Source organism: Scylla paramamosain, chromosome 3 (genome assembly GCF_035594125.1).
Source record: "Scylla paramamosain isolate STU-SP2022 chromosome 3, ASM3559412v1, whole genome shotgun sequence".
In the NCBI taxonomy this organism is placed as follows: Eukaryota; Metazoa; Arthropoda; class Malacostraca; order Decapoda; family Portunidae; genus Scylla; species Scylla paramamosain.
In genome coordinates this window covers 18,267,501-18,282,931 of record NC_087153.1, presented here as the reverse complement: position 1 = coordinate 18,282,931, position 15,431 = coordinate 18,267,501, and the positions used below count along the sequence as shown (strand labels likewise).

Below are 15,431 nucleotides of genomic sequence, written 5' to 3'. Positions count from 1 at the left end.
TTTTATATTAAAATCCCATTGCTTTATCATCACTGCCACCACCACTACTACCACCACCACCAACACGTCAAAATATTCGTTTGTATCATCTTAAAATAAACAAATCTCTCTCTCTCTCTCTCTCTCTCTCTCTCTCTCTCTCTCTCTCTCTCTCTCTCTCTCTAGCGTCAGGCAGGATTAAAACGAAATCATTGGAGAAGGGATGTGACTGTGTAGTGGACTGGGCGATTAGGTTGTTAAGTGCGCTGGGAACGTATTGAATTGCCCAACAAGGAGCATTGTGGCAGACTGTGAAGGGCAGGATGGCTGAAAGGACTCGTGAAGATGTGAAGATCAAAGGGAAATCAGCCTGTTTAGAATACCAGGGGCTGTATTTTTATAAGCTTTGGATCCTTATTAGTGTTTTTTTTTTTCTTCATTAATGACGCAGAGTGATGTTATAAAGTATCACTAGAATCCTGAGTAGCAGCAATAGCAAGTTATAATCTTTCTCTTTTGGACGTCAGGCTACTTAACTAGTAGAGTCACGTTGACACACATGACTCGTATTACACAGACCCTGGCGGGGCTTGAAAATCACACGGGCAATTTTGACCTTGGAGATTGTCCACGAAGGAACATGAACCTTTGTCTAGCATACTGTAGTAGCAGACGTGTGCGCTGTGCAGTAGTTAACGAAGTGGGAAGGGGTTAGGCTCCGAGGAGTGTTGGCAGAGTGGCGTTAGATAAAAAAAAAAATGCTGCAAATAGCGGGGTACAATGTCCATGATCCTTGTAAAAGGTACACAAAAAGTATCAAAAGGATGTTTTTTAACGAGTGTATATACTTTTTTTTTATTTGATATACTTAAACCTCATTTTCAACTGGGTTAATGTATTGTAGCAAGGTGATAGAAGTAAACTGTACGAACATACTTAAACCTCACTTTCAACTGGGTTAATGTATTGTAGCAAGGTGATAGAAAAAAAATTGTACGAACATTCCACACTTTGGTAGGAAATCTGTAACTGAGTTTTGTGGTGCATGTTATGGGTGCTAGACAGCTTATATCTGACTGCAAGAAGTAATGAGGTTGGAAAAGGTTAAAAAATGCTGCGTTAGAGAAAGAGAGGAAGCTCCAGTTGTGGGGAGATGAGTGTGGCTGCGTGGTGTAAACCTATGCAGAGAGAGGTGGCTTGGTATCAAGGCTTCCACTTATGGGGATTTTATCCCCAGATTGTGACTTTTCAGGCATTTAGTGGCAATTTGGGGATTTATATAATATAATATAATATATATATATATATATATATATATATATATATATATATATATATATATATATATATATATATATATATATATATATATATATATATATATATATATATATACCTGCCGAAACGATAATTACTCCCAGTGAGGTCTAAAGCACTGTTCAGGGGGTGCTGTGAACTTATCATTAAACCCAGCTGTGACCTCACTGAACGTTTCCCTTTGTGTCTCACAACACAAGGGGGCAGTCACAGCCTGCCCTCTAAAGACAACTCTCTTCCTCCACACAAAACTACAAGCACCTAATAACACACACACCCTTCACTCAAAAATTTTAAAATCATCATGGCGACTCATACACCAGCCTCGGAGTCCCCATCTGGGGAGGGGACCATAAATGTCCCCAGGTCGGACTGCCTTTCTGTCGACGACCCTAAGTGTCTTGACACCCCCCTCAACTTTTTCTTCATTAACTTCTGCAACATTCGCGGTCTAAGATCTAATTTTCAATCTGTAGAACACCATCTCTCCTCTTCTAAACCTCATCTTCTTTTCCTCACTGAAACTCAGGTGTCTGAGGCAACTGACAGTAGCCCCTTTTCTGTTTCCTCCTACTTTCTCTATCCTCATTTTCGATCCAAAGCTGGATGCTGCGTTTATGTGCGCAATGACTTAACCTGCTCTCGTGCCCACGCTCTTGAATCTTCCGAGTTTTCCACCATCTGGCTACGACTACAGAGTCACTCTCATACTAAATTTATCTGTGCTGTATACCTCTCTTCTAACTCCTCTGACTATAAGAAATTCTTTGACTACTTAACTTCCAAAGTGGAGCACATTCTGACCCTCTTCCCTTTTGCAGAGATCTCCATTCTTGGAGATTTCAATGTTTACCACCAGCTTTGGCTTTCCTCTCCCTTCACTGACCATCCTGGTGAACTAGCCTACAACTTTGCTATCCTCCATGACCTAGAGCAATTGGTGCAACACCCTACTCGCATTCCTGACCGTCTTGGAGATACGCCCAACATTCTTGACCTTTTCCTGACCTCTAATCCTTCTGCTTATGCTGTCACCCTTTCTTCTCCGTTGGGCTTCTCCGATCACAATCTCATATCTTTATCTTGTCCTATCACTCCAATCCTTCCTCAGGATCCCCCTAAGCGAAGGTGCCTCTGGCGTTTTGCCTCTGCCAGTTGGGGGGACCTGAGGAGGTATTTTGCTGATTTTCCTTGGAATGACTACTGCTTCCGTGTCAGAGACCCGTCTTTGTGTGCTGATCGCATAACAGAGGTGATAGTGTCTGGCATGGAGGCATACATTCCTCACTCTTTTTCTCGTCCTAAACCTTCTAAACCTTGGTTTAACACAGCTTGTTCTCGTGCTATACATGATAGAGAGGTGGCCCACAAAAGGTACTTAAGCCTTCCATCACCAGAATCTCATGCACTTTATATTTCTGCCCGGAACCATGCCAAGTCTGTTCTCCAACTAGCCAAAAACTCCTTCATTAACAGAAAATGTCAAAACCTTTCAAGATCTAACTCCCCTCGTGATTTCTGGCATCTAGCCAAAAATATCTCCAATAACTTTGCTGCTTCTTCTTTCCCTCCTCTACTTCAACCAGATGGCACCACTGCTATCACATCTATTTCTAAAGCTGAACTCTTTGCTCAAACCTTTGCTAAAAACTCTACCTTGGACGATTCTGGGCTTGTTCCTCCCTCTCCTCCACCCTCTGACTACTTCATGCCACGTATTAAAATTCTTCGCAATGATGTTTTCCATGCCCTCGCTGGCCTAAACCCTCGGAAGGCTTATGGACCTGATGGGGTCCCTCCTATTGTTCTCCGAAACTGTGCCTCCATGCTTGCACCTTGCCTAGTCAAACTCTTTCAGCTCTGTCTGTCAACATCTACCTTTCCTTCTTGCTGGAAGTTTGCCTACATTCAACCTGTTCCTAAAAAGGGTGACCGTTCTAATCCCTCAAACTACCGTCCTATTGCTTTAATTTCCTGCCTATCTAAAGTTTTTGAGTCTATCCTCAACAGGAAGATTCTTAAACATCTATCACTTCACAACCTTCTATCTGATCGCCAGTATGGGTTCCGTCAAGGCCGCTCTACTGGTGATCTTCTGGCTTTCCTTACTGAGTCTTGGTCATCCTCTTTTAGAGATTTTGGTGAAACTTTTGCTGTTGCCTTGGACATATCAAAAGCTTTTGAAAGAGTCTGGCACAAAGCTTTGATTTCCAAACTACCCTCCTACGGTTTCTATCCTTCTCTCTGTGACTTCATCTCAAGTTTAATTTCTAACCGTTCTATTGCTGGAGTGGTAGACGGTCACTGTTCTTCTCCTAAATCTATTAACAGTGGTGTTCCTCAGGGTTCTGTCCTGTCACCTACTCTCTTCTTATTATTCATTAATGATCTTCTAAACCAAACTTCTTGTCCTATCCACTCCTACGCTGATCATACCACCCTGCACTTTTCCACGTCTTTTCATAGACGTCCAACCCTTCAGGAGGTAAACATATCACGCAGGGAAGCCACAGAACGCCTGACTTCTGATCTTTCTAAAATTTCTGATTGGGGCAGAGCAAACTTGGTATTGTTCAATGCCTCAAAAACTCAATTCCTCCATCTATCAACTCGATACAACCTTCCAGACAACTATCCCCTCTTCTTCAATGACACTCAACTGTCCCCCTCTTCGCCTGATAGTACTGTCTAATAAGGTTTTGAAAGGCTAACTTTACACTTTGCCTCATTAAAACCAGTGCCAGCGGGAAATTTACTCATCAGAAGAAAATTCAAACATTGTGTTACTAGTTTTTTTTTTTTTTCATGTTTCGAGGGAAATCATTGTCAAAAAAGGAAATGATTTTTTTTTCAGTAGTTACTGTAGTATGTTATCTGTATAATGATAAAAAAAAATGAAATACTCAACAACTAAGTTTTTCCTGCTATTTCATAAAAAAATATTATTATTATTATTATTATTATTATTATTATTATTTTGTTTATTTATTCATTTTTTGGTGCTGTAAGTACATCTGTCAATATTTGTAAACTGAAATTTTTGTCCAATCAAGGGATTTTCAGCACGAGTCAAAGAAATTAATTATCTGCCTTTGTGGGAGCCCTGTTTGGTATTCTAGGAGGCAGTGCAGGAGTGGCGTGGTCCTCAGCACAGTGCTTATACTTCCTTATTTAGACAGTATCCTCGAACGTTTCCGCGGCCTCTCTCTTCAGCTTCTCACAAACTTTAATGGAAGTTATTGAAGTGTTTTCAAGATTGGTTGCTTGATTCTTGAGATAGTTTAACAAGGATTTTGCATAATTCATGCGGAAAGATGTCGTGGGAACCTGACCAACAGTCTCTGTGGTTCTCTCAAGCTTTAGTGGAAGTTATTAAGGGATTTTTGTGAGTGCATGATTCTGGTGATTATATATTTCTGCATCATTAAGGGAAAAAATATTGTGAGAATCTGACCAATCATCTCTGTGGCCTCTTGGAATCCTCATCAAATCTCAGAGCACTTAAGAATACATATCGTTGATGGGAACCTTTGTGTTTCTCGTCTTGTGTGTTTGCCGTGGACGCTGGGAGCAGGTTACACTGGTAAACACAAGGCAATCAAGATAATGGTAACTCCTTGGGTCCCGTGGTCTGATGGAATGGATTCTTTCCACCACACACGCCCAAAGAAAGACAGAATTCTCAAGCCTTGCGTCGTCTTATCTCGACGACTACTTTTAACAGACTTTCATGAAACTTATCGGGCTCTGAGGGTTTTTGAGAGTTTTTTTTTCATCATTCTAGTGGTAATTTAACAAGTATTCTGCATCATCAGTAAAAAAAAAAAAGATATCCATGAGAACTTGACTAATAATCTCTGTGACCTTTGAAAAGAAGATTCCGTATGAGAGCTTAAAGCGTTTGAAAATACAGACCCGGAAGAGGAGAGGCTTCATGGCAACGCGCAACATATGTTACCCGTTCTTGGCTTTATCATACTAAGCTTTCCTTGACGCGGTTTTGCACCATCAATAAAGACTGTGTGTCAGACTAAGGAAGGTCCCCAATGCCTGCCCCTGCTTATGGATGATTGTGGCTTCATCATTTATCACGCCACGTTCCTTTTGACTAAACCCACTTGTTGATTCACGACGCAGGTTAACTCGGCACCGCATTCTCAAATCTCACAGCGTCTCGTAAGAAAAAAAAAAAAAAAAAGTTGATACATTTTGTTCTCATTGTCTTATGACTTTTTTAATATACCCTTATTAAAAATCCTTCTGTAATAAATTTTGTTCTCAAGGTCTTGTGATTTCTCTATTATATACTTGTAAAAAATGTGTTAATAAAATTTCTTCTCATTGTGACGAGAAGTTCACGTGCGCCCATAAGTCTCCACGTGCACTAATCAACACACGCACTCGGCGCCAAATGACTACAACTCTCGGCGACGTGAGAGTCATGGTGTACAAAGGGGTGTGAAAGACGGAGGCTAGACAAATACTTGGGACTTGTGTGAATGAGGGTAAGAACAGTCTTTGAGACTTTCTTCTTTATATACGAGTATGATATGTACTGAGACTAGACTGTTCTCTATGTTCTCGTATCTGGAATGAATCTCCCCTCCATACAACCGAGCTCGTTACTTTATCGTGTAAGGGAACTGCGTACCTGGATGTTTAGAGAACATTTCCTACTGAGTTGAAGTTATGTCTTGTCTCTTAAGGAATCCATCCGTATGCATTCTGGGTGACACTCCCAACTGCAGACACGTTTTGCCTGCCACATCCAATGCTAGACGTTCATCGCACACTAATAAGTATACAACTGAAAACATACCAGTGCCTGACATATTTTCTTTCATTTGTGCCTTTCAAAATTATACACTAGACCTACGCCACACTTCCCTAACCCTTTTAATTCGATATACAACACTGCACACTGCTAAAAAAAGAAAGAAAAGAAACAAATATAAATCTTGCATATATTTTTCAAGCACCTAAAGAAGAAAAAGGGGGATTAAAATGATAGATTCTGCAGTGTTTAGCTAGTATAGTGTTTAGAGGTGGCTGGTGAGCACAATAAAATATCTCAGAGAAAGTTATGGTTAGGGAGTGATGTACCAAATAGTGTTAAGTCTGAGGGGCAGCCGTAGCAGAGGAAGGGGTAAGAAATTTGAATCTCAAGGTCTGTAAGTGATTCGAATGCATGTTCCTTATCCACCGCGACCCGAGGAAGCCTTGTTTGGGTGGCGAGGGCGCGGTAATCTGCAATGTCACTGGGCGAGACAGCCACTCCGTCCTGTTGAGAGGCAGCTGATCACAGTGTAAAACGTGTCATTCCGTGTGAGGTGAATTGCTAACGAGATGCACTAGTGGGATATATGACACACACACACACACACACACACACACACACACACACACACACACACACACACACACACGCAGGCCTGTATTCAGAAACGCTTTGCTCTCTCACCACGACTTTCAAAGGCCACATAGATGATTAGCCGGGTTCTCAAGAATGTTTTTTCCTGTTAATTATGTAGAAATCTTGTTGATCTGTGACTAACACCGTAAGAGCATCTTTAAAAACCCGTGTAACACTATTAAAGGCTTTTGAAAGTAATGGAAGTGATGCGTGTAAGTGTTTTAGAAATGGTCCTCTCTTTCTCACACACACACACACACTTACAGCACCTTTTCCTCCCACATTACCAGCAGTCACCTTTCATTTCTCCCCCCCCCCCCGTCCCTCATGCCCCAACCCGCATCCCTCCCTAACACTTAATCTTCCCCTTCTCATCACCGCTACTTACCCCCGTCCAGACACCACCACCATCACCACCACCACCATCATGCTCATTGTCTCCCGGATGCCAAGGCCACATTTATATTTAACAACACTTTGTCTGTATTGATAAGACGAAAATTCTTTTTTTTCTTATTATTTTATTTTATTTTATTATTTTTTTTTTCTGGGACGTGTGATCAGCGAGCATCGTTTGGCATATTGATTAATGAATGGAGCGTCAAGGTGGCAGCCTGAACGAGTAACACCTGTATCCCCTTCAATGTTGCGCCATTATATTCTACAAAATTGTACATCATTCACATGGTATTTGATGGACAGAACAATTATACAGGGTGATGTGCGTTTTAGAGGACGTCGTTCTTTGGAGGACACACACACACACACACACACACAGTATTAGAACTTTATCCAGAAACACTTGCGTTGCACCTCCACTACATTCAAAAGACTCTAGTTGAAGTTAAACGGCTATTTAATGATGTTTTTACGGTTCTAGTAACAGATTAACAAACCTTTTACATTATTAACTGAAGAAATACTCTTGAGAATCAGACGAATCATCTCCGTGGGCTTTGAAAATAGTCGTTGTGTGAGAGAGTAGTGTTTCTGAATACTGGCATTTGGAGGACATACACACACATACATACACACACACACACACACACACACACACACACACACACACAGAGACGCACGCTTATGTAATGGAGGAAGAGATCATAAAACCCCCGTGCCTTCAGCTACAGGACTTGTTGACAAAAGACTGAAATGGATACAAGCTATCGTCCATCAAGGTGACTCACCACGCTCTGGATCGGGTGTCGCGCGTTCCCAAGCACTCGGCGGCGGCTTGGGAAAAAGAACCTGGCGCTTTCTGGATAATATAAACACAACACACACTTAAAAACTTTTATTTAACACGTTTATGGCCAAAATCTATACATGACACAGAACAGACTTTCCTAGATCGAGGAATACCGCTGTATATCAATGTATATGTTAGTGTACAGTGTGGGATGGGGACAGACGTGAAGTGGCGGGCAGACTGTGTTTTGTGGTGTTTGGTGCAGAGGTTCCCGAACATCGCTCCTGTCCATTGACTCCTCGGCCTCAGCGCATCGTGGGCACACTTCACATTTATATAGCAAATTTCTCGCGAGTGACGAACATTTACTGAGGAATCCCAGGAGGTCTCAGAAGGAAGCAGGTGTGGCTTTGCAGTGCACACACGCCGTGAAGGTCCGCCATTGCCTGCAGTGCGCCATCAGTCACTGCAAACACTGTCGCTACTCTCAACCACGGCGACAAGCGCGGCTCAGACTGTCCACCTCGCCACGGCCACAAACACCGTCGGTCTTTGTATTGAAATCATGAACTATGACAATTCACATCAGATCTTATAACAGTGCGGGACGTGTTCCCGAGTGGTGCACCAGGAAGGAGGGAGGGATCAAGTCACCAACTCCCCGAGGAACTTGAGAGCCAGGATGAGGAGGAAGGCCGCAACGATCAGGCCGCCCACCACCAACACCAGCACCTGCAGCGCCGACCCCTCTGTCTCCGGCGTCTGCGACCACGACAGGAGCGAACTCTGAAACACGGGAAGAAAGATCGTGTGTCAGTTAACTGGAGTGGTCTTTGTGTTGTTGTCAATGTAACTTTGGCACTTGTGACTGTACGTGTAAAGGAGCAGGAAGAGTGGTTGACGATCAGTTACTTACACACACACACACACACACACACACACTGGAGTCGGTTTTGTTTAATTGTCAATATAACGTTGGCACTCGTTACTACGTGTAAAGGAGCAGGAAGAGTGGTCGGCGATTCAGTTGCACACACACACACACACACACACACACACACACACGGCCACCATCATCATGCTCATTGTCTCCATGCAGGATGCCGAGGTCACATTCATATTTAACTGCCATTTGTCTGTATCAATAAGACGGATGTTTACTTGTCAATTCCTCCCAGGCATTTGATGAGCGAGCATTGTTTGGCACGGCATGACAACTTTCGCGGTTAACACTTGACTTATCTCTTTCATTCGCTATTTCGTGCACGTTCCTTATCACAAACCATATTATTATTTTTTTTCCACAGCCTCATTTAAGCATTTTACTAATTAGAAGTTGGAGAATCTATACATTTAATTATTTTTTTTGTCTTCCTGGTGTTTGATAAGATTCTCCACAGTGATTTTCAATGTCAGTTGGTGCATATTGCAGTGAAAAAGGCTATAAAGTATCGCAGTTGTATTCTATTCCACAAAACCGTATTCTGTGTTCATATCCTATTTGACTGACAGAACAATTATAGACCATGACGTGTCTCTTAGGGGCGAACAAAGTGATGGTTGGTTTAAGGAGATGTTAATATAAGCATGGTTAGCGGCATTTTCGTAAGTTTGCTGCTCCTTTCTCTCTCTCTCTCTCTCTCTCTCTCTCTCTCTCTCTCTCTCTCTCTCTCTCTCTCTCTCTCGTTTCTTCATTTCTTCCTGTTCTGTAACTTCTCTTCCTTCTCGCAATTTACTTTTTTTTCTTCCTTGTTTGTTAATTTCTTCCCGTTCTTCAGCTTTTCTTCTCTTTCTCTTTTCGTTTTTTTTATTCTTTCTTATTTTTTGTTAATATTCGTTTCTCGCTGTTTTGTTTCTTCTTCTGTGTATTAAATGAGACCAGTTCTTTAACTTTTCCCCTCCGTCTCTTCTTCTTCTTCTTCTTCTTCCATTTCTTCTTTCTTGGTTCTTGCTAATATTCGTTTCTCGTCTTTTATTTTTACTTATTTATTTATTTATTTTGTGTGTATGCATTAAAGAAACTGACCAAGGAAAAAAAAAACTGCTTATGATGCCGCTCACAAAAACAAAGAAAAAAAAATAACAGAAAACCCGAGAGAGAAATTCTAATGTTTCCTTCATGTTTCCGCTGACAGGTTTTGCAGCACATTCCTTCACCATTCCCAGCCGAACATTTCCACATCCCCACTGTATATATACTTGAGTGGGGTTACTCATATATTTGTGGTTGGTTGCTGGCGGGGAGGGGAAGAGATATACATAGGCCCGTATTCTGAAACGTTTTGCTTTCTCTCACGCCACGACTGCTTTCAAAGGCCACGGAGATGATCAGGTCGGTTCTCAAGAGTGTTTCTGCTGTTAATAATGTAGGAATCTTGTCAATGTGTAACTAGAACAACAAAACGCTCTTAAAAATCCGTGTCACTTCAGCTCGAGCCTATTGTCTGTCTGTTTCCCTTTCCCTCAGTCTGTCTGTCTGTCTATCTTTAACTTCCCACCCCCCACCTTCCTCTCTCTCTCTCTCTCTCTCTCTCTCTCTCTCTCTCTCTCTCTCTCTCTCTCTCTCTCTCTCTCTCTCTCTCTCTCCCTGACAAGACTGGCCTGGGTTACACCACAACACAGAATATCTTGTAACTCACGTTGTGTTTCGTAAGATTAAGAATATAGATTTTTTTCTTCTTCCATCTGACCACAAGCTCGGTAATGCGTTGACTCACCTTCACAAGAGAGAGAGAGAGAGAGAGAGAGAGAGAGAGAGAGAGAGAGAGAGAGAGAGAGAGAGAGAGAGAGAGAGAGAGAGAGAGAGAATATAAACAGATGTCTGCACGAGCAAGGGAAAACAAAAAGTACAGTAGTGTATCTGTGTAGTTTTCATCCACGTTCCGATGGTAGAAACAAATGTTGCCAAAAATGTTGCATGAATACCTAATCATAAACGTATTTCTATTTTTTCGTTGAGAGAATGTTAGCAGGAATTCAGACGGTGCGTTCATAGCTATGCCTGTATTATTTCGACTGTTTATTTGAGTGAAGCGATGCGTATATTAATAGTTCCACTACTGACACTGAATCCGTGATAACTCTGGTTGTTGTAAGGTTGTGTGAGCGTTTGGACCCTAATCTCTAATGTTTCGCAGGTTTATCTCGACTACTTTCAATAGGAGACTACATTGGAAGTTACTGGGATTTTCAAGAGTATTTTCATGATTCTACTGATAGTTTAACGAAGCCTCTGCAGTACCAGTGGGAAAAATACACGTGGGAATCTAACTAATCATTTCTATAATGATTGAAAATAGTCTGAGAGAAAAGTGCTTAAGAATTAGGGGTTTTTGGCTAAAGACTACAATAAGAGGTTGTATAATCTTTACTCTCTGATATCTTGTATAATATTTTCTTTCGACGTGTGGCATCGTGTTTTGACTCAATCACAGCTGACGGCGAGGACTTCACGGCGCCAACGTCAATTATTTACCGCAGCGTTTGCTTGAATATGCATCTGACGTGGCTGTCACCCTGATGCAGAACGTCTACTCTCACGTCTGACGTCTGCTAGGCGGTGGAGTCTTGCATTCGATCTAAGCAGTTTTTTCTCAGATCACTGCGTACCAGTTAAGCAAAATTCTTCCCCACGAAGCAGATGGTAAGGCAGTGAGTGTGTCGACAGAGCTGGACATGAAGCTTACACAGCGCCATCTAGTGAAAGCTTCACGCAGAGCCACGTTGACTAAGCCTCGTGGTATTGAACGCTTGTTCTCTCATCAGGACTACTTTTGAAAACAACGGAGATGATTAGTTGGATTCTCAAGGGTGTTTTTTTCCTACTGACAATGCATAATTAATCGTTGTTAAAACTATCACTAGAATCATGAAAACACTTGAAAATCCTGTCAACTTTCACTTGAGCCTTTGAAAAGTTCTCGAGATGAGATGAAGAAATATTTGAGAATACGAATCTGTATTTAATGGAGTACCGCAGGAGCCTTGTTTTGAAACGCTAAGGGCTGTCATTATGACTATTTTTAAAGGCCAGAGAGGAATACTCAGGTTTCAACAGGTGTTTGCCCTATTGACGAAACAAAAATCTTGTTAAACCATCACTAGAATCATGGGAAAGAAAAAAAAAAAAAAAACTTCCACTACAACAAATTAGAAGTAGTCGAGATAAGTCACGGAAACTTTTTTGAGAATGCAGTCTCTGGTATGCTGTAGATAATGATGCATTGTTCGGTAATTATGTGACTTTCAATTGAATCACGTAGCTTATTTCCGTCTTTCTTTCCGTGTGTAACATTTGGTCTCATGAGACATAAGTTAGTGATGTGTAAACTTAATAAAGAACCACATTCTGAAATAATTCTGCGCCGCTTCTTCGCTACATTCAAAGCAATCTAGACGAAGTTACGCGGTTTTAAAGGATGTTTCTATGGTTCTAGGGACAGATTAACAAGAGTTCTACAATATTAACAGGAGAAACACTCTTGCAAACCCGGCTAATCATCTCTGTGGCCTTTGAAAATAGTCGTGGTGAGAGAGCAAGGCGTTTCTGAATACTAAGAGGTAAAAACTTGAACTCCATATCAGTCTTTGGAGGTGAGGCTAGCGAAGATCGAAGCGAATTAGGAAACTACCCTGAAATTTGAACTTTAGGGAGCTTTGAAAGAAGATTAGACACATTTCTGGATGAGGCTGATACGAAAAAGGTAAATGTATTTCATACAGAGACTAATTGCCACGTGTGGACTTGATGGCTTCTTGTAGCTTCACTTATTTTTCTATGTTTTTATGCTCTGGTGATCTAGTCAGTGTTTTCAAGCTTGTGAGGCTCAGAGAGAGAGAGAGAGAGAGAGAGAGAGAGAGAGAGAGAGAGAGAGAGAGAGAGAGTATAAAAACAAGACAGTTTATAAATAGCCACACATCACAATAAGTCTCTGATACTGAACCGCGTCCCAGTAACAGCCAAACAGAACACGTGGAGAGAAATTATAACTGGTGGGAAGACTGGTAGGACTGGATGGCGCCTGAGAGAGAGAGAGAGAGAGAGAGAGAGAGAGAGAGAGAGAGAGAGAGAGAGAGAGAGAGAGAGAGAGAGAGAGAGAGAGAGAGACTGGTAGTAGTACGTATAACAGGCACTGCTTTCTCGAGTGGTTGCCTGGTTGCTTCTCTCACACTACACCCTCTTCTTTCACGTTATCACTCTTAGATTAGTAAAGAAAAACATGTTGATCCCTTGTGCCTTACCAGAGAGAGAGAGAGAGAGAGAGAGAGAGAGAGAGAGAGAGAGAGAGACAGAGAGTGTGTGTGTATGTATGAGTGTTATGGAAGTCTCACGTGCAATTCAGCAAGGCTTCGATGGATGTGAAGCGCCCACGGTTTTATGAGCACAGGGTGAGAGGTGAGGACGTGAGCTTGTGCCTTGTGTTGTTAAGAGTGGGAGGAGGATGACCGAGAGGGGGATGACCCGCGAGAGGCTGCTGTGTTTACTGGGTACCGTCGGGCCAGGCTGAACAAAGGGCATTAGTGGTCGAGGGAAGGGAAGGAAAGGGAAGGGATGAGTGGTGGTCTCTACTCTCTACTCTCTCTCTCTACTACAGCCACCAAACTTCTACCCCGGGGCACCACAAGTACTATTAACCACCACCATCACCATCACCATTACCACCACCACAACTGCCTCGGCCACTATTGTTACTGCAACTGGTACTGGTGTTGTTGCTATTATTACCACGACTACTACTACTACTGCTACTACTACTGCTACTACTACTACTACTACTACTACTACTACTACTACTACTACTACTACTACTACTACCATTGCGTCACGAAGGGATGTGAGGCGGTGATGAGGATGCGCGACGAAAGAGGTGAAGAGGAAGGGCTTGGTGGGTGACACATTAATGATGACTCTTCCTCGACCCCCCTTATGATCTCTCTCCCCCACCACCACCATCATCACCACCACCACCACTACGGCCACCATCACCACTACCATCATGCCGAGAGAGAGAGAGAGAGAGAGAGAGAGAGAGAGAGAGAGAGAGAGTCAATCAGTTAGTCATTTAATATTAACAAGACGTAAAGGAATTGTCCAGTAAAAACTGAAATTCTTATCAGAAACGGAAAGAGAGAGAGAAAAAAAAGGAGAAACATTGATCGAGAAGGCTGAGTCAGGTGTGAGGAAGAGAAGGAACCACTGGAGGATGCAAGAAAAGACACCTGATGTTCACCTTCTCACGGCCGCCTGTTGATACAAGCTTCCTCTCTCTGCCTTTCTTGGCCTGTAACTCGCGCAAGGCAAACTATTTTTTTTTCCCCTCTGGATGTGGAACCAGGAGGATGTTGCAAGTGTGGGAGTGAGAGTGTAAAGCCCACGGCACCTGGCTGGGGTAAAACAAGGTGTTCCGGAAAGAAGAAAGGAAGAAAAGGAAGGAAGGGAAGGAAGGAGAGGGCGACGCACTAATGTAAGAGGAAAGAAAGGCAGGCAAGAGGGAAGAGAGTGACTTTTTAAAGGAAGAGATGTTGAAATAGAAGATTCTGTGTTATCTAGTGCATAAGTTTACGAACAAGTCAATGTTTTCATTAATATGAATACTGCGATGTGCTAACGTAAAGAGGGAGAAAGGCAGGCAAGAGAGAAGAGAGTGATATATTAAAGGGAAGAAACTGCGAAGAGAGAAGATTGCGTGTTAACTAATGCATAAATTTACGAGCAAGGGGATGCGTTAACATGAATATTGCTGTGTTAACGTAAGGAGAAAGAAAAAGTGGACAGGAAGATAAGAGAGCAACATTTTAAACAAAAGCTGTTTTAAGAGAAGATTGTTTGTTAACTAATACACAACTTTACGAAGACGTCATAGTGCTAACCTGAACTCGGCCATGCATTGATGTAAAAAAAAAAAGAAGGCAAGCAAGTGATAAAAGTGATGAAGTGATAAAAGTGATAAAAGTTATTTTCCTAAGAAAAAAAAAAAAAAAACTGCTGAAGGAGAAGATGGTGTTAACTCATGCACAGCTTTGCGAAAATATTGATTTACTAACACGAGCACGAACATGCGCAGACGTAGAAAGAAAGGAAAATAGGCATATGGAAAAGAAGTGATTTTCTTAAAGGAAAGAAACTGGTAAGAGAGAAGACTGTGTTAATTGATGCACAGCTTCACGAACACGTCATCTTGCGAAACTTCCACGCAGTTTCCGTTCTAAACACAAGCCCTGCGCGGCGCACCGTCAGCGTGTCAGTCTGTCGGCGCGCAGAAGGATATCGCCCGCACGAACCAACGTTCATCCGGTGTGTGCAGGTCAGGGGTCACGGCGACGCTGACCCGCTTCTCACCTCTAATTGGTCGGAGATTGGCCAATAGCGGAGGAGATGGTGCCAAGAGGACGGTGTTGCGTCACAGCAATGGCGGCAGGTGGTTATGATCCCGGCGTAAGGTGAGGAAACAGTCAGGGAGCCGCCACCTTGAGGTACTCCCTGCCCTCCCTTCCCCTCCCCGTCCCCACCCGCCGCTCCTCCGCCCCGCACCT

General features: G+C 42.5%; 1 protein-coding gene across 11 annotated transcripts in view; it reads right to left on the bottom strand.

The window, feature by feature from the left end:
* Nucleotides 1–7,988: 7,988 nt before the first annotated feature.
* LOC135092041 (bcl-2-related ovarian killer protein-like) overlaps nt 7,989–15,431 on the bottom strand; it is a 39,057-nt gene continuing 31,614 nt past the window's right edge. For 7 of the 11 annotated variants that reach the window (XM_063990193.1, XM_063990203.1, XM_063990212.1 and 4 more), the window contains exons 7-8: nt 14,129–14,282; nt 8,561–8,684 (exon numbers count right to left, since the gene is read on the bottom strand). In XM_063990193.1, the coding sequence (XP_063846263.1) occupies nt 14,133–14,282 (150 nt within the window). In that variant the 3' untranslated portion in view covers nt 8,561–8,684; nt 14,129–14,132. Of the gene's footprint in view, nt 8,685–14,128; nt 14,283–15,431 lie in introns of all 11 variants that reach the window. The other 4 variants (XM_063990253.1, XM_063990263.1, XM_063990272.1 and 1 more) reach the window with 2 other exon arrangements.